The 15,657-nt window shown below is 48.3% G+C and overlaps 3 protein-coding genes across 5 annotated transcripts in view; 2 read left to right on the forward strand and 1 right to left on the reverse strand.

The window, feature by feature from the left end:
• Positions 1–7,262, forward strand: part of LOC136640455 (zinc finger protein RFP-like) — a 123,219-nt gene extending 115,957 nt beyond the window's left edge. Inside the window, exon 6 of the mRNA XM_066615603.1 lies at positions 5,502–7,262. Coding sequence (XP_066471700.1) covers positions 5,502–6,019 — 518 coding nt within the window. The 3' untranslated portion in view covers positions 6,020–7,262. The remainder of the gene's footprint in view (positions 1–5,501) is intronic.
• LOC136639120 (zinc finger protein RFP-like) overlaps positions 1–15,657 on the reverse strand; it is a 573,475-nt gene that overhangs the window by 355,028 nt on the left and 202,790 nt on the right. The gene's annotated exons all lie outside the window — the stretch shown is intronic.
• Positions 1–15,657, forward strand: part of LOC136640351 (tripartite motif-containing protein 10-like) — a 40,877-nt gene that overhangs the window by 1,252 nt on the left and 23,968 nt on the right. Inside the window, exons 2-6 of one of the 3 annotated variants that reach the window (XM_066615412.1) lie at positions 2,520–4,057; positions 11,905–12,072; positions 12,904–12,999; positions 13,414–13,644; positions 15,606–15,628. In XM_066615412.1, coding sequence (XP_066471509.1) covers positions 3,635–4,057; positions 11,905–12,072; positions 12,904–12,999; positions 13,414–13,644; positions 15,606–15,628 — 941 coding nt within the window. In that variant the 5' untranslated portion in view covers positions 2,520–3,634. Of the gene's footprint in view, positions 1–38; positions 4,058–11,904; positions 12,073–12,903; positions 13,000–13,413; positions 13,645–15,605; positions 15,629–15,657 lie in introns of those variants that run through there. The other 2 variants (XM_066615413.1, XM_066615414.1) reach the window with 2 other exon arrangements.

Raw genomic sequence — 15,657 nt, forward strand, 5'->3', positions numbered from 1 at the left:
TGCTCACAGGGAAAAGGAGGACTTTTAAAGTTCCTTTCCAGGAAATGAGGCTAAAAAAGAGGGAATTTCCTGGAAAAAGAGGATGTCTGGTCACCCTGCACTTATGCAATGATCAGGGCTTTCTCTTCAGGCTGTTCTGGTTAACCCATAAGTGAGAAAGCAGCTTAATCATTCCTTTCAGCCCAGCTTTGCTGCTGTGATCAGTCACTGCCCTCTCAATTGCATTTTCCTATTTTTTTTAAGTAATCTAAAATCCCAGGACACAATACAGGGCTATACTGCAAGCCTGTTCTTGTTCTGTACTTCTCTCTTTCCCTCTCCAGTATGGGTATAACAACACTGGACTATTTTGTAGTAGCCCCCAAGGTGGATAGAATCCAGAACAAGACTTCATTGGCAGATCTAAATGTTGGGGGGGGGGGGTGAAACATATGGGAAACTATGCTCCTTGAGATAATTAGGGCCCAGATGACCTAGGGCTTCACAGGCCAAAACAGCACCGTTGTCTATGCATTTTGTGGTGACAAAATGCTAACCAATGCTGATTTTTTAGCCTCACTTCCTGGAAAAGAACTTTTAGAACACAGGCTTGACCTCTGAGGCTGGAATCCTCTCCACATTGACCTGAGACTAAGCCCCATTGACTATAATGGGTCTATAAAGCCACCAGTCCCCATCACCTCCCATAGGAGTGAATTTGCAGGTGCTTACAGGTACCTCCTTGTGTCCAACCTGGAGCTTTTTGTGTGCATGCTGTGTGATCTAATCTGGGGATCACTAGTCCCTCAAAGTACCATGTAGAATAACTCACCTGCCTTTGTGCACATCTCATGAGGGTGGATGACACAGTGCAGCTTCCTAGGTATTACTGAGAGATAATTGATGTTTCTGTGGGACCTCACCAATGTATGAAGCTTGAAGGATTCTTGGAAAATCTTACATCATGTAATTTATGACTTATTTATAAGAACATAAGAACAGCCCAGCTGGATCAGGCCAAGGGCCCATCTAGTCCAGCTTCCTGTATCTCACAGTGGCCCACCAAATGCCCACCAAATGCCCCAGGGTCTACTCAGAAGTAAGTCTGTCTCATTATAGTCAATGGGGCTTACTCCCAGGTCAGAATGGGCTATATCAGAATGCCAGATGCAAGGAAGGGCACCAGGATGCTGGTCTCCTGTTGTCTTGTGTGCTCTCTGGGGCATTTGGTGGGCCACTGTGAGACACAGGAAGCTGATGGACCTATGGCCTGATCCAGCAGGGCTGTTCTTATATCATAGGCTGAGAATTCCAGCCTCAGAGCCCAATGCATGTCTACTCAGAAGTAAGCCCTGTTATAATCAGTGGGGCTTACTCCCAGGAAAGTGTGGAGAGGGTCGTAGCCTTAATTCCCTGACATATTTTTGATGCAGTTTCAAGGGCAGTGAGTTCTCCAGGTCACCGCCACTCCTTGGAGCTCCCAGTGACCTTTCCCCGCACAGTGAGCCACACTGCAGCCCCAACCACAAACCCACTGCCTGGGAAACCCACACAAGTGCCATCTGGGCGGGGGTGGGGGGGAGCTGCCCAGCCAGGGAAAGTCCATGCACCATTCCCCTGGAGAAGCAGGAGGCAGCTGGCAAACCCCCAAATAGGCAACTCTGTGCGTGGCAGCTGGAAAACTTCAGTTTGGGGGGGGGGGTCCTGAACCCATGGCCCACTCCTGCCTTACATAAATTACATTGACAAATAAGCAATTATCAAGTATACAAGTTCATAACACAAATCTCAATATTTTCCATACAAGGCCAGCTGCTTTATAATGCAATGAAGAATCATATGCTTGGGACGACCTGCCCTTTTACTAGTTTTATCCAACCAAATCTCTTTCTAAAGGTTTCTTCCCGTGGGAGGGGAAAAGCCTACTTTACTATAGAAGGTTCTGGATTATTGTTTCATGCTATCATGAGATTGGAGTAACACATCGCCAACAGTACAGATATCCTGGGGCATGTTCACACTTGCATGTGTGCTAAGGTGTATGTTTGTGCTAAGGGATCTTTAGCCATTGCTGGGGCATGCTAACTTGGAACCAGCATTTGGGGGGAGGGGGTAAACAAAAAGCAGAAGATAGCTCTATCAATCAACAATCAACAAAATAATTAATTAGAAAGATGCTTCATGCAAGCTGGGCATCTGTCTTAATAATACCAAAAGGTAAAACAAACCTTTCTTTCAAGAAAATACACAACATTCCTCACTCTCATGCACACTTCACAGCACTCCAGCAGGGGGAAAGCAGACAGAGGGGAATGTAAAGCACAGAAGAGATCACATCAACACACTTTCTGCAGACATAACAATGAGTACCATATTGCATACCCTTACCTGTTGAAACTGGGTCCATACAATATAATCTGGAGATTAAAGAGGACAAAGGAATAAAGAGGGGTGCCCACCCTCCCAACTGGACAACAGTTTACCAATGTCAATCACTCCCTTCTGCTGTCAAACCACCTTTTCCACTGACTTTTTTGCAGGTGCTTCCAGGAAGCCAAATTGACAAGCAGGAGAAAAAAGACATACTTGTCATTGCTCCCCTGTCACTGAACCCAGAGGCAGTGCACTGCCACCATAATTGCTTGCCACTCACCAAAAGACCTGTCCTCAATACCTGTGTCCAACCTGCTTCTGCAGCCATTGAGTCTAGTGGTCATTTCCACATCTTGTGGCAATGAATTCCACAGACAAACTATGCACTGTGGGATGAAGTACCTCCTTTTGTCTGTCCTAAATCTCCTGCCAGTCGGTATGCATGCCTCTGCTGAAGTTAACCTGGTCGACTCCTGGTCTTCCAGGGGAGGGGCTGCAGCTCAGTGATGGAGCAGACTGCACAGTCACTGCTTATTCAAGAAGGGGGAAGGGGGAGGACTCTTGCTGAACTCAGAGTCCCACTTGCGGTGTAAGTGTAACACCTTGAGTAGGGTGACCAGATACAAAGTGGGACAGAGTGCCTATACCTTTAAGCATTGTATAGAAGCGGGGGAATGTGGGCAGGTGCAGCTCATCCTAGAAGGGTTTAAAAAACTGCACCTTCTGTTGTAAATGATTAAAGGTTTAGGCACTCTGTCCTCCATTGCATCAGGTCACCATACTTTGAGTGTCCCCAGCTTGTGAAGACGTGGAATGCAGAATGGCCTGAACCAGCTTCTGGATTTCAGGCTGAGGCTCCTCTATAAACAGCCCCAAACAGGCTCAAAGTGGAGATTCCTGTGAAACATCCCCCTTCAAAGGGGACTTTTGATGAGACCCACGGTCTCCTGTTGGAGGTCTCCTTCCTCTTTGCATTGGGACTGGCAGCAGAAGTGTGTGCACAGCATCTTTGGAAGGAAGGGGCCTCCTTGGAGTTCTGGTTCATTCAGCAGCTTTCAGAGTCATTTGAGGTTGAAAAGGGTTTTCTCAAAATGAGATGCTAATCATGCCCCTGGCTTTGCTTTCTAAAAAGAGCTTTCAAAAGCAGGAGGCTCTTTAAGCTTGTCCAGCCCTGTTTACATCACATCAGTGGAGATCTGGAGTGAATTCCAGGAAGGGACACTCCCCTTGGCTGACTCAAAGGGAGAAAACGAAAGTGACTGATTTCCCTGTGCCAGGAGCCATGGCAGCTCCGAAGGACATCCAGGACCTCTGCGATGAAGCCACCTGTCCCATCTGCCTAGACTATTTCAGGGACCCGGTGATCATTGTAGGGTGCGGGCACAACTTCTGCCGAGCCTGCCTGGCCCAGAGCTGGGGGGAGAAGCATGTAGAAGCCTCCTGTCCTCAATGCAGAGAGGCCGTGCAGGACAGGAGTTTCATTCCCAATCGACAACTGGCTAACTTTGTTGAAATAACTAAGAAACTCAGACTTGGGGGGCAAGGGGCGGCCAGTGGAGCAGAGAGGATTTGCAAGAAGCACCAGGAGCCCCTGAAGCTCTTCTGCAAGGACCACCAAGCCCCCATCTGTCTGGTGTGTGTCACATCCAAGGAGCATGAAAGCCACAAGGTGGTTCCTCGGGAGGAGGCTTTCCAGGAGTACAAGGTAGGAAACTGCCTGAGAATCGGGGGGGGGGGGGAGAGAGAAACTGCAGAAGTGCACTTATTAAAGAACAAAATTTGGCTTAGTCACATAAATAATTCTTCGGACCAAAGTACATCAAACACCTTCATAACTGGGAGGTTATCTCATTCCAAATGCACATGGATTCACTCTGACCCAAAGTGTGTGCAGCATGCTTTAACACATGATGCCCCCATCCCAGGTAGGACCAACCCAAGGATGCCTCAGCTGGCATGCCAAACGGTGCCCCCTTTACCCAGTGATGTGCCAGCCTCTGCTCCTGCCACTCTTCCATGCTCTGGCTCAGCACTCTCCTCCACATTTCCTCTTCCTCTCTGTCCCCCACTAACCTGCTGTCTGAAGTGACTGCTTCAGCTGGTTTCCTGGGTGTGCTGGTCGTGTCTGCAGGCAACACTGCAGAATAAGATAATTAGAGTTTTCCACTTCAAAATAATTTTTTGGCCCATGACATATGGCACTAACAGGTTCAGATTTGCTCCAGGGGTAACCAAGCCTGGATTCGGGGTACACTGCTTTCCTGGCTGGAGGTACAGTCTGCCGAGGGACTTCCTGGGCAGCAAAAAGTGCTGATCAGCCTTTGATGCCTCAGCAAGGGACTATGGAGGTTGAATGGGGTGGTAGTGCTTGTGTGGAGGGAGAGAGGACTTGAAAACCCTTTCAGAAACCCATGGCTGGAAGGTGGAGAGATCCAGGGTACCACCTGGAGGAAGGAGGCCTGGATGGGCCAGGAAAGCCTCCTGAATGGGAGAAGGAGGTGGTGGGGGAAGGCTAATGAGTCATGTTGGGAATGAGAGGTGCTCGCAACAGTGGGAAGACACGGATCACGGTCCACCTCCAGGAAAACACCTGAGGTGTCCATAGAAAGTCACTGGCCTTTCCATTGAAAACATCTCAAAGAGCAGGGCTAGATTTTGGGTTCCAGTTTGTCAAGCGAAGAGCATATGAAGTATCTGTGGGGTGTTTTGGTTTCTTCTTAAACCCATGGTCTTCAACCTTTTTTGTGACCAGACCTCAATAAAGTCCATCACCAGTCCCACCTAGCCCCTATCGCTGCCTGTCCCAGTCTACCCCTGTGTCCTCAAAATGGCCTCTACCTCTTGTGTCTTCAGAACAACCTGCTGTGAGGTAGCAGCCTGAACAGGGCTGGCCTTCAGAGCTTTGAAAGGTTTTGAAAGGCTCTGAAAGGTTGCCATGACTCCCCCCCCCAACTGGGGCTATGGCCCACAAGTTGAAAGATACTGCTGTAAACTGCCTTGAAGGTCAGAAAGGGCAGGATATAAATAGCTCAGACAAATAAAATATGGGCAGAGTTGGAAGGAGGGTGTTCCTCATAGCTTGGTGGCTCAGGATGAGTCTCCTGATTCTGCTTCTCTCCTCTTCCCTCCTCTCTATCCACCCCCAACAGCAAATGTGACTCTGGATCCAGACACGGCTCATCCCCGGCTCATCCTCTCTGAGGATCGCAAAAGCATGGAAATGGTACAGAGGCATCAAGATCTGCCCGACAATCCTGAGAGATTTGATGTATTGCCTGCTGTGCTGGGCTGTGTGGGATTTACTGCAGGCAGACACTTCTGGGAAGTCACTGTGGAAAGTGAGGAAAAATGGGCTGTGGGGGTTGCTAGAAAGTCAGTGAGGCGAAAGGGCAATTTTTTCTTGGGTCCTGAGAAAGGGATCTGGGCTGTGGGGAAGAGGGAAGGTCAGTACAGAGTTTTTAATCCCCCCAATTACACTCCTCTGCCCTTGAGCCAGGAGCTCAAGAGGATCCGAGTGAGTCTGGACTGTTCAGGGGGACAGGTGGCCTTTTCCGATGCTGACACAGGGGCCCATATCTACACTTATGCAGGAGCCTCCTTCTGCGGAGAGACCCTCCTCCCTTTCTTTTATGTGTATAGTAAAGCCCTCCTGAGACTGTCTCCCTGAAACAGACGCAGGATCTTCTTCACAGGCTCTGCTGGTTTTTCTCTCCAGACCAGAAAGGCTAACAAGAAGAGCCATTTGGCAGCCAGAGCCTCTTTTCCAGTTCTGCAAAGGCCTCTAAACTCTTTCAGTCAGTCATCAAACTGGTTGGCAACCTTCAGTCTCGAAAGACTATGGTATAAGCCTACAGCACCCGGTATTCCCAGGCGGTCTCCCATCCAAGTACTAACCAGGCCTGGCCCTGCTTAGCTTCCGAGATCAGACAAGATCAGGCATCTCGAGAAAACTGTGTCAGTCATCAAACTAAATCACATGAAATCTGCTTTTTCCTCTGTGACTCAGAATTCTCTTTTCCTCCTTCAACTCATTTCTTGAAGAGTAAACTACACATTCATGGCAAAAAAAGAATAGCATAATCCATTCTATTCTGAGGAAGCAGTGGGTGTCCCATTGGGTGTCTCATTTCCAGCACTGGTGCAACCGCAATGCAGCCCCAAGGTGAGGGAACAAATGTTCCCATACCTTGAGGCTACCTCTGTGACTGCCTCCCCACCACAGGATACAGTGCACGCCCCATTGGCACAGTTGCAGTGACACTGGAAAATTGTATAGGATTGGGCCTTGGGGCAGCTGCCCTAGGCCCCACACTTGGAGAGGTCCCATAGAATGCTGCCCTTCACTTCTTGTCTCCCCATGTTGCTGCCATAAGCAAGCATTCTGACAAGAAGCACAGTTAAAAGTGCAGGGGAAGACCGGGGCTGGTCTGCGCTCGCTTCTGTACTGAAGTGCTGGATGGCTGGGCAGAGTTGGAGAGAAGGAGGGACCATCCTATGCATGTCTATCCCAAATTAAGTCCCATTCATTTTAATGGGACATAGTCCCAGGTAGGTGTATAAGATTGAACCTTGAAGCAAAGAAGGCAGCAGATGGAGTTTTGCCCTATGATAAAAACAATGATGTAATTAATCTACCACATCCTATGCCTATTACATTTCAGTACACATTAAGGACTCCCACAAATGGAGCCACAGGTACAGAGAAGAAAGAGAGTAACTGTAATCCAATTCAACAAACATGGAGGTGCGTGGGCAGGGAGCATTGCTGCCAAGATTACAGATCCCCTGGATGCATGAGCAGTGGTGTTGCTAAGGGGGGCAGGAGGCCAATTGCTCCAGGCTCCACGCTGCCAGGGGGTGTCATGTGACTCATAATGCCTGTGTGGCCTCCCCATAACTCAGAATGCCCACTGGAGCCTTTAAACTGGGACTCCCAGTTTGCAAAAACTGGGAGTCCCTGTTTAAAGGCTCCAGTGGGCATTCTGAGTTATGGGGAGGCCACACAGGCATTATGAGTTTGCAGAAACTGGGAGTCCCAGTTTAAAGGCTGTAGGAGCAGCTTGCCCACCTCATGGGAACTCATGACCCATAGTTTGAGAGCTCCTGATCTAGACTATTTCCAGGCAGAAATGGGCATCCAGTTAGGGCCACTAGCCAGGCTCCTGCTTTCATATCTCTCAATCCTGCATTCACTCTTCCTTTTTCTTCTCTCTGTGAATGTGCAAACCAGACAAAGCAAACCTCCTTTATGGTTGCTTTTCAGGGAGACTCTGGGGACATTTTAGGCAGAATCCTTCTTTCCTGAGATCTCCAGACACAACTGGTGCCAAATGCTGCACCCAAAATCATGACTGGGCCCCATTTCTCAAGAGTACAATATTCTGAGATGGTTAAATTTTCATGAATGCCCAGTCTCACGTTCAGTCCCACTCAAAGTTCTGATTATTGTTTTTCAGGAAAATAAATGTTTATGCAGTTGCAAATCTTTGTCATGGATTCGTGATGTTACAGATGCTAGCCAATCAGTGCTGAATATGACCAGCAAGCTAGTTTTTCAAAGCCTTTTTCTAACACATATGTTGCTGTTCATTCTAAATCATAGATATGTTGTTCCCCATATTTAAGGAAATGTAGGGTACCTCTGGACAAGATTCATGACAGTTGAAAGAAAACCTGAAATGTTTCTTGCTCCTTGTTGCTTACCTTTTTTTTCCCCTTCCAGTTCATTCATGTATGTTTATCTCTTGAGGACCCAATGTGATAACTCATCTTCAAATGAGTGAACAGATTTTGTGGTAAAAACACTGACTATGAAGCCATGTGGGTTATGTCTATGATATTTCAACTGCGATTTGCAGGCATACATGCAAATAAAGACTTCATGCTACAGCCAACTACATCCTGTGTACTTGCCCTGCGTGTTCCATGGTTACTTTAGCTCTAATTAATGAAACAAAGACAGAACCTCTTTAGTCCTGACCCATCTGTTAGTGGCTGCCTGTAACCTATTGCCCTCTCCCCTCAAGCAACACCTGCTTGGCAACACCCCTCTGTTAGGGTAAGGAGGGGGTTTCAGCACCTGTGGGCTGACCCAGGGCATCTAGTGCATTGGTTCCCAAACTTTTTAGCAGCGGGACCCACTTTTTTAAAGGACACTCTATTGGGACTCACTCAGACTTAAAAAAGGAAATCTAGAAAAAATATTTTATTTATAAGTAATAATAACCAGAAAGAACCCTCAGATATTATCTCCCTGTATATACACATGCTTGCAAACTGCAGGAGCATTTTGCAGGGTAATTAGCAGCAGCACCCAGTGTCACAATGGCTGTGTTTAGAAAATGAGGTCCCTGTCTGCACTACAGCTTTTTTGTTCCGCCTTCACATGGCTCCCCTTCTGGGTAGATCTGGGCTCTGGGATACTCTGGTCAGTCGTATCCCAGCATCACAGAAGATCACGCAACAGGACCTCCCAGCAGACATGACTGCCCAGAGCCCAGAATTACCCATGAGAGGAGTCATGCAGAGGTGGTATGAATAGGTCTGCTCCCCAGGTGGGTGGATCCACCTGAAAGCCAGATCTGGCCCCTGGGCTTTGGTTCACACTGCCCTGAGCTACAGTATCTGATTTTTGAATAGCCTCAGAGCTTGAGACAATTAGTTATCTGATCTTTCCATCACCCTTAAGAGACCCACCAAAAATCAGGTTGTGACTCACAGTTTGGGAACCACTGGTCTAGTCTAGTGGCTAGCATGCTCCCTTCCTGCTCCTCTCCCCCCCCCCCCCCCGCCCCATATGGACATGCAGCTGAATGGAGAATGCCTTGGTTGAATGAATCCACTGTCCCCTATCCAGGAGATCTGGCAAGCCAGAGGGGTTCTCTGGCAAAAACCCCCTCATAAGAACAGCCCCACTGGATCAGGCCATAGGCCCATCTAGACCAGCTTCCTGTATCTCACAGTGGCCCACCAAATGCCCCAGGGAGCACACCAGATAACAAGAGACCTCATCCGGGTGCCCTCCCTTGCATCTGGCATTCTGACATAGCCCATTTCTAAAATCAGGAGGTTGCACATACACATCATGGCTTGTAACCCATAATGGATTTTTCCTCCAGAAATTTGTCCAATCCCCTTTTAAAGGCATCCAGGCCAGATGCCATCACCACATCCTGTGGCAAGGAGTTCCACAGACCGACCACACGCTGAGTAAAGAATTTTCCCCTCCTAGGAAAACTTTGATTTTGAGAGGAACCTCCTGAACCTTAGGGGTTCCTCTCAAAATCACTCTCAAAGTAGTGCTTGCAGAGCAAGGACATGTGACAATCCACTGTACTTCCCATACCGGAGCCAGGGCAGGCTCAAAGTTAAAACAGAGTGTATTAAAAGCCATATTTAAAAAGGGTTAAACTGAACAAGCAAGGAAGACAAAGAAACAAACAAGAGCAGAGAGATGCACTAATGCTTGCCACCAACATCTGGGGCTGAGTTAGCAGGGGGAAAGCAGACAGAGGGGAAACATAAGCACAGAGGAGATCACATCAACACACTTTCTGGTGTGCTCCTTGGGGCATTTGGTGGGCCACTATGAGATACAGGAAGCTGGACTAGATGGGCCTATGGCCTGATCCAGTGGGGCTGTTCTTATGAGAGCCATCTTGCATACCCTTACCTGTACAAACTGGGCCCACACAATATAATCTGGAGATTGAAGAGGACAAAGGAAAAGGAAAGAAGAGGGGTGTCCAAGTCTCCCAGCTGGGCAACAGCTTTACCAATGTTGATCACTCCCTTCTGCTGCCAGACCACCTTTCCCCTGACTTTTTTGCAGAGCGCAAAATCAGTTTCACCTAAGGGACGGTGGGGGGGGGGGGGTCAGGCACACTTTAGCCTGGTAAAGTGATTTCAGAAAATTTAAGTATTCTAAATGCACACCTAGTAATTTATTAAATAAAAGGCCCTTCTAGTCTAGCATCCTGCCAGGTACTTCCAGGAAGCCAAATTCAGAAGCAGGAGAAAAAAGACATACCTGTCATTGCTCCCCTGCAAAGGTATGCAGAGGCTGCCACCAAACCCAGAGGAAGTGCACTGCCACCATGATACTGCCACCATAATTACTGCCCAGAGTTTAGTTAGTCTGTGGAACTCCTTGCCAAAGGAAGTAGTGATGGCATCTTGCCTAAATGCCTTTAAGAGGGACTTGGACAAATTTCTGGAGGAAACGTCTGTCACAGGTTACAAGACATGATGGGTATGTGCAAGCTCCTGGTTTTAGAGGTAGGCTATAGCAGAGTGCCAGATGAAGGGGAGGGCACCAGGGCGCAGGTTGTGTCTTGTCTTGTGTGCTCCCTGAAGCATTTGGTGGGCCTCTGTGAGATACAGAAAGCTGAACTAGATGGGCCTTTGCCTGATCCAGTGAGGCTCTTCTGATGTACTTAGGTTCTTTTGGTTGATTGCCTCTCACCAAAAGACTTGTCCTCAATGCCTGCGTCCAATCCCCTTCTGCAGCCATCGATGTTAGAGGCCATTTCCACATCTTGTGGCAATGAATTCCACAGGCTAACTATGCCCTGTAGGAAGAAGCAGCTCCTTCTGTCTCTCCTAACGCTCCAGCCAATCAGATGGCATCCGTCTGTTGATGCCAATCTGATCTTCTTCCTGGAGAGGAGCTGCAGCTCAAGAGTTGAGCAGGCTGCACAGTCACTCCTCATTCAAGAATGGGGTGGGGGAGGGAGTTTTCTGAGCTCAGAGTCTGAGCCCCTCTGGCTGTTCTTTTGTGTCATACTTTGAGTTTGTCCCCCAACTCCTAAGATTGCAGAAGGGTCTGAACCAGCTTCAGGCTTTCAGGGTGAGGCTTCTTCCCTGCAAAGAGCCCCCAGCAGGCTCCAGGAGGGGATCCAGGAGAAGCATCCCACTTCCAAGGGGACTTCTGATGAGACCCACCGTGTTTGGAGTCTCTAGGGGAGGGCTGTGGGGAGATCTCCTTTGCATGGGACTGACAGCAGCAGAAGTCTCTGCTCAGTGCCTATGGAAGGGAGGGGCTTCCTGGGGGTTCTGGTTCAATCAACGACTTAAACAGTCGTTTGAGGCTGGAAAGGGTTAATATCTGGCTGCAGGAGCTGATCACACCCCTGGCTTGCCAAAGCAAGAGGCTGATTCAACTCATCCAGCTTTTCCACGCCCACTTTGAGTCCCATCAAGGGGGATCCCCAACCCTTTCCACGAAGGGGAACACCCCTTGGCTGACTCAAAGGGGAGTAAACCAAAGTGACTTCGATTTCCCTGTGCCAGGAAGGCATGGCAGGGGGCAGTCCTCTCCAGGATCTCTGCGATGAACTGACTTGTCCCATCTGCCTGGACTATTTCATGGATCCAGTGACCATCATAGAGTGTGGGCACAACTTCTGCCAAGCCTGCCTGACCCAGAGCTGGGGGCAGAGGCACCTTGATGCCTCCTGCCCCCAGTGCAGAGAAGCCTTTCAGTGGAAGAGCTTAATCCCAAATCGGCAACTAAAAAATGTGGTTGAGATAGCCAAGAAATTCCATCTTCAGGGGCAACGGAGGGCCAGAGAAGTGGAGAGAGTTTGCAAGAAGCACCAGGAGCCCCTGAAGCTCTTCTGCAGAGACCACCAAGCCCCCATCTGTGTGGTGTGTGACAAGTCCAAGGAGCATGAAAGCCACAAGGTGGTTCCTCTGGAGGAGGCTTTCCAAGAGTACCAGGTAGGAAAGGGCTGAGGATCTTGATGGGGGGGGGGGGTGGACTTATGGAGACCAGTGTTTGATCTCATTCCAGGAGTGCCAAGGGATTTAAAAGACTCCTCCCTTCCTGGGTGTCCATGTAGAGAAATAGGTCACTCCTAGTCATGATGAGCACCCAGCTGGCAGTGTGTCCAGACTGGGATCACTACCTGCCTGCCTTCCTCCAGGAAAGCACCTGAGATGTCCATAGGAAGTCACTGGCCTTTCCACAGAAAGCATCTCCAGATGTAGATTTTGGGTGACCATTGTATGTGGTGATTTTAAAGAAAGAACATTTTATGTGCACTTTACTGACACTGGTGACCGTTTTTAATATATGTGTTAGGACAGCACCCTGGTGGAGAACTATTGACTCAAAAGACATTGGAATTTATACCAATTTATATTTATTTATACCCTGGGTATTTATACCCTGGGTATAAATAAATGTGAGTCCAGCAACTCTGTTCTGCCTATGGGTTTCATCCACTCCAGCATATGACAAAATGCAGTGAAGCTGAAGGAAGCTTTGGAGAAGGTTCTTGGTGGAATGTGTGTTCATCTTTCCTGTCTCAGAGAGTTTTTCACTTGGGGTTCCAACTGGATAAACTGTTAAAAGTTCTAGAATTGTGGGATCAAGGGACTCAGGGGGCTGCCGGAAAAATACTGAAACTTGGGACAGGGAGAAAACACTTTGTCCAGTTGACTTGATCCCATTTGTCTGTCTCTTAACTGTCATCTCTCTGTGTTTATGTGTAAATATATAAGTAGTCCCTCCAAAGGAACTCAGCATGAACTTTCATTTCTCACCAGGATCAGATCCGTAGCAGGCTAAAGACCTTGAGGGCAGAAAGAGAAAAAATACAGATATGTAAAGCAGACACAGAAAAAAAAAGCCAAGACCTGCTAGTAAGTGTCACGATTGTTGGGCAGTTAAAAGATACATGAACCTAGTTCTGGAGACATGGAATAGATAATGCAAGAGTCCAAAGGCATGTGGTAGCTCTGCTCCTCAAATCCTCCCTGGCTGGAGTGACTGATCTTCTATGCATGGCCATTTTGAAGGTGGGGCCCTTGAGGTCTATAGAAAACTCTTTCATGACTAAATGTTGATATGGTCTGTATGAAAAGTCAGAAACGTCCTTCCTATCCTGTCGTATCTCTTGGTGCTTCCAAGACTCACTCAGGTTACAATCCTATACACACTTACATGGGAGTAAGACCCATTGAGCTCCATGGGACTTACTTCTGAGTAGACATGCAAGGGCTAGTGCTCTCAGTCCTTTGGTTTGCCATTTTTTTCTTCCTATCTAATTGTTGCAGAACCAAACAGAAGAAGAGAGGCAAAAGACCAAGGCTGAGTTTCGACAAATACACCACTTTCTGGAACAACAGGAGCAAAGCCTTCTGGACCAAATAGGACTGGTGCAGAAGGAGATTTCGAGAAGGAGGGAGGAGCACCTGGCCAGACTCTGCAGGGAACTCTTCTCTCTGGAACATTTCATTCAAGAGATGGGGGAGAAGTGTCAGCAGCCAGCCAGTGAATTCCTGTGGGTAAGGTCTGTTCTGCTGAGCTCCAGTAGCCACCCTTGCTGCAGCAATCTGCACTAATTGCCATTTCCAGGCTGTCTTCAAGTGCGTTGCATTAGTCTATCTTGGATGGTACCAGGGACCACTAACTAACTGAAACTGAATCAAGACAGAGCAGGGGTTCTTTCGGACAGTGAGTCGTCCTTTCATGGAAGGGAGTGCCCTTCCTCTGGAAGAACAACATGCAATATTAATGAAGCCACATGTAGTCAAAGGTTGTGTGAGTATTCTGCGCTCCAGCCAGCGGTGTCACTAGGGTTTGCTTCACTCAGTGTGGAAAGCCAGCACATCACCCCCGTGATGGACCTCCTCCAGTGCAGTTTGTGGGTGTGGGTGTGGTTGAAAAAAGAGCAAAGTTCATGAATGTTTTTATCTTAGAAATGCAAACCCTTTTGCTAGCTACATGCATTCTCCCAGGAGTCCTGAGTGCGCCTTCTGCAAACCTACACTATTCTATGTATCATGATGACCACCACCTAAACAGGTCCATGTGATTCAGGTACATCTGCAGCTGGTGCACCAGACAGAGTTGGGCGAGATGCCAGTGGCCACCACCTGGCAATGTAGGAGCAGCTGTAGATCCAGAAGGACTCTCAGTCTGCACCGCTCTTCCTGCAGTGGAAGTGCCACCCCATTCAGAAAGGGCTGATGGTCCAGCACCTGCATTGGGGAGTTCCTGATGCCAAGAGTATATTTCTCCTTACTCGGCTCACCTCAGCAGTTCACTGGGAGCCTTCAACTAGCAGCATCCAAACCCAGTGATTTATTGCCTGTGTCACCAGTCTCGGTTTGGAGGCAGAAGGAGCTGCTGTAGAAAGGGGTGAAGGGCAAAATGGTAGACGTGGGAGGAGAGAGGGTCTCAAATCTGGGAAATATGCCTGGGAAGGAAATGAATGAGCATTTTGCAGTTACCTATAAGACAAGCTCATGCACAACAGTTCAGGTCAGTGGTAATTAGGGCAACATGGAAGCTGCAAATTAAGCAAGAGTGTTTTGTGTTGAGAATATTTTTTCCTCTTACCCAGGGATTAGCCTCTGGCTTCAGAACAGGTCTGCTCAGACATACGTTGACACAGGTGAACCCCAGAAGGCAGATCCAGAGCTGGAAAGGAGATAGGATGTTGACAGCACCATTGCTGCCAGTATTGCCCCCTAACAGCCCTTGCTGTGCCTCTGCCCTATACCCTACATCGTCCTCCCTCCTCCCCTGGCATGGTGCCAAGGGTCTCAATGTATCCACTGGCATGCCACCATCCCTGACAGACAGCTACACCTGACGGTGGGGCACATTTGCAACTGATTTAAAGTGTCTTACGCCACCAGAACACTTGTTCTAGCATAAGGATGCCTTAGAATTAGGCTGTGGCATACCTGAACTGTTGAACATTTGAGTAAACCGCTCTGCATTGTTCTGAAATAATAATAATAAAATAATAATAATATCTTTATTCAAGACTTTTATTCAAGGCGGTTTACATAGGCAGGCTTATTAAATCCCTGTAGGGATTTTTACAATTTGAAAGAATGTTCTATCTTACAAGAACCACAACATTCAGGAGTTACTTTCTTGATCTGGTTTCACATTCTGGCCTCCATCCTCCCACGCTCAGAGCAGATGGAATAACTCAGCTCAGCTTGTCAGCTGCTTCAAGGTCACACGGTGCTGGTGGCCTCGAATTTGGATGTTATCTTCAGGCAAATGGAGGCTCTACCCTCCAGACCTCCTGCCCGGGAAAGGAAAGGGCAGAACTTTGCCTGCTGACAGGAAGATCTTTGCTCCACTCTGGAGCTGCAGGCTTAGATCCTGAGTGGAGCATGCAAAACCGATTGCTGCTGACTGGAGGACCAGAGAGCACCTCTGTCCAGGGTCTGAGAAGACGGACTCGCTTGTGGCAGGCTCTAAGGTCTTTTTCTTTTCTTTTCAGGATATTGGAAGGACCTTGCAGAGGTACGTGGATCCCACTCATTCCCCTTCTT

The sequence above is a fragment of the Tiliqua scincoides genome, chromosome 2 (genome assembly GCF_035046505.1).
Source record: "Tiliqua scincoides isolate rTilSci1 chromosome 2, rTilSci1.hap2, whole genome shotgun sequence".
NCBI lineage: Eukaryota > Metazoa > Chordata > Lepidosauria > Squamata > Scincidae > Tiliqua > Tiliqua scincoides.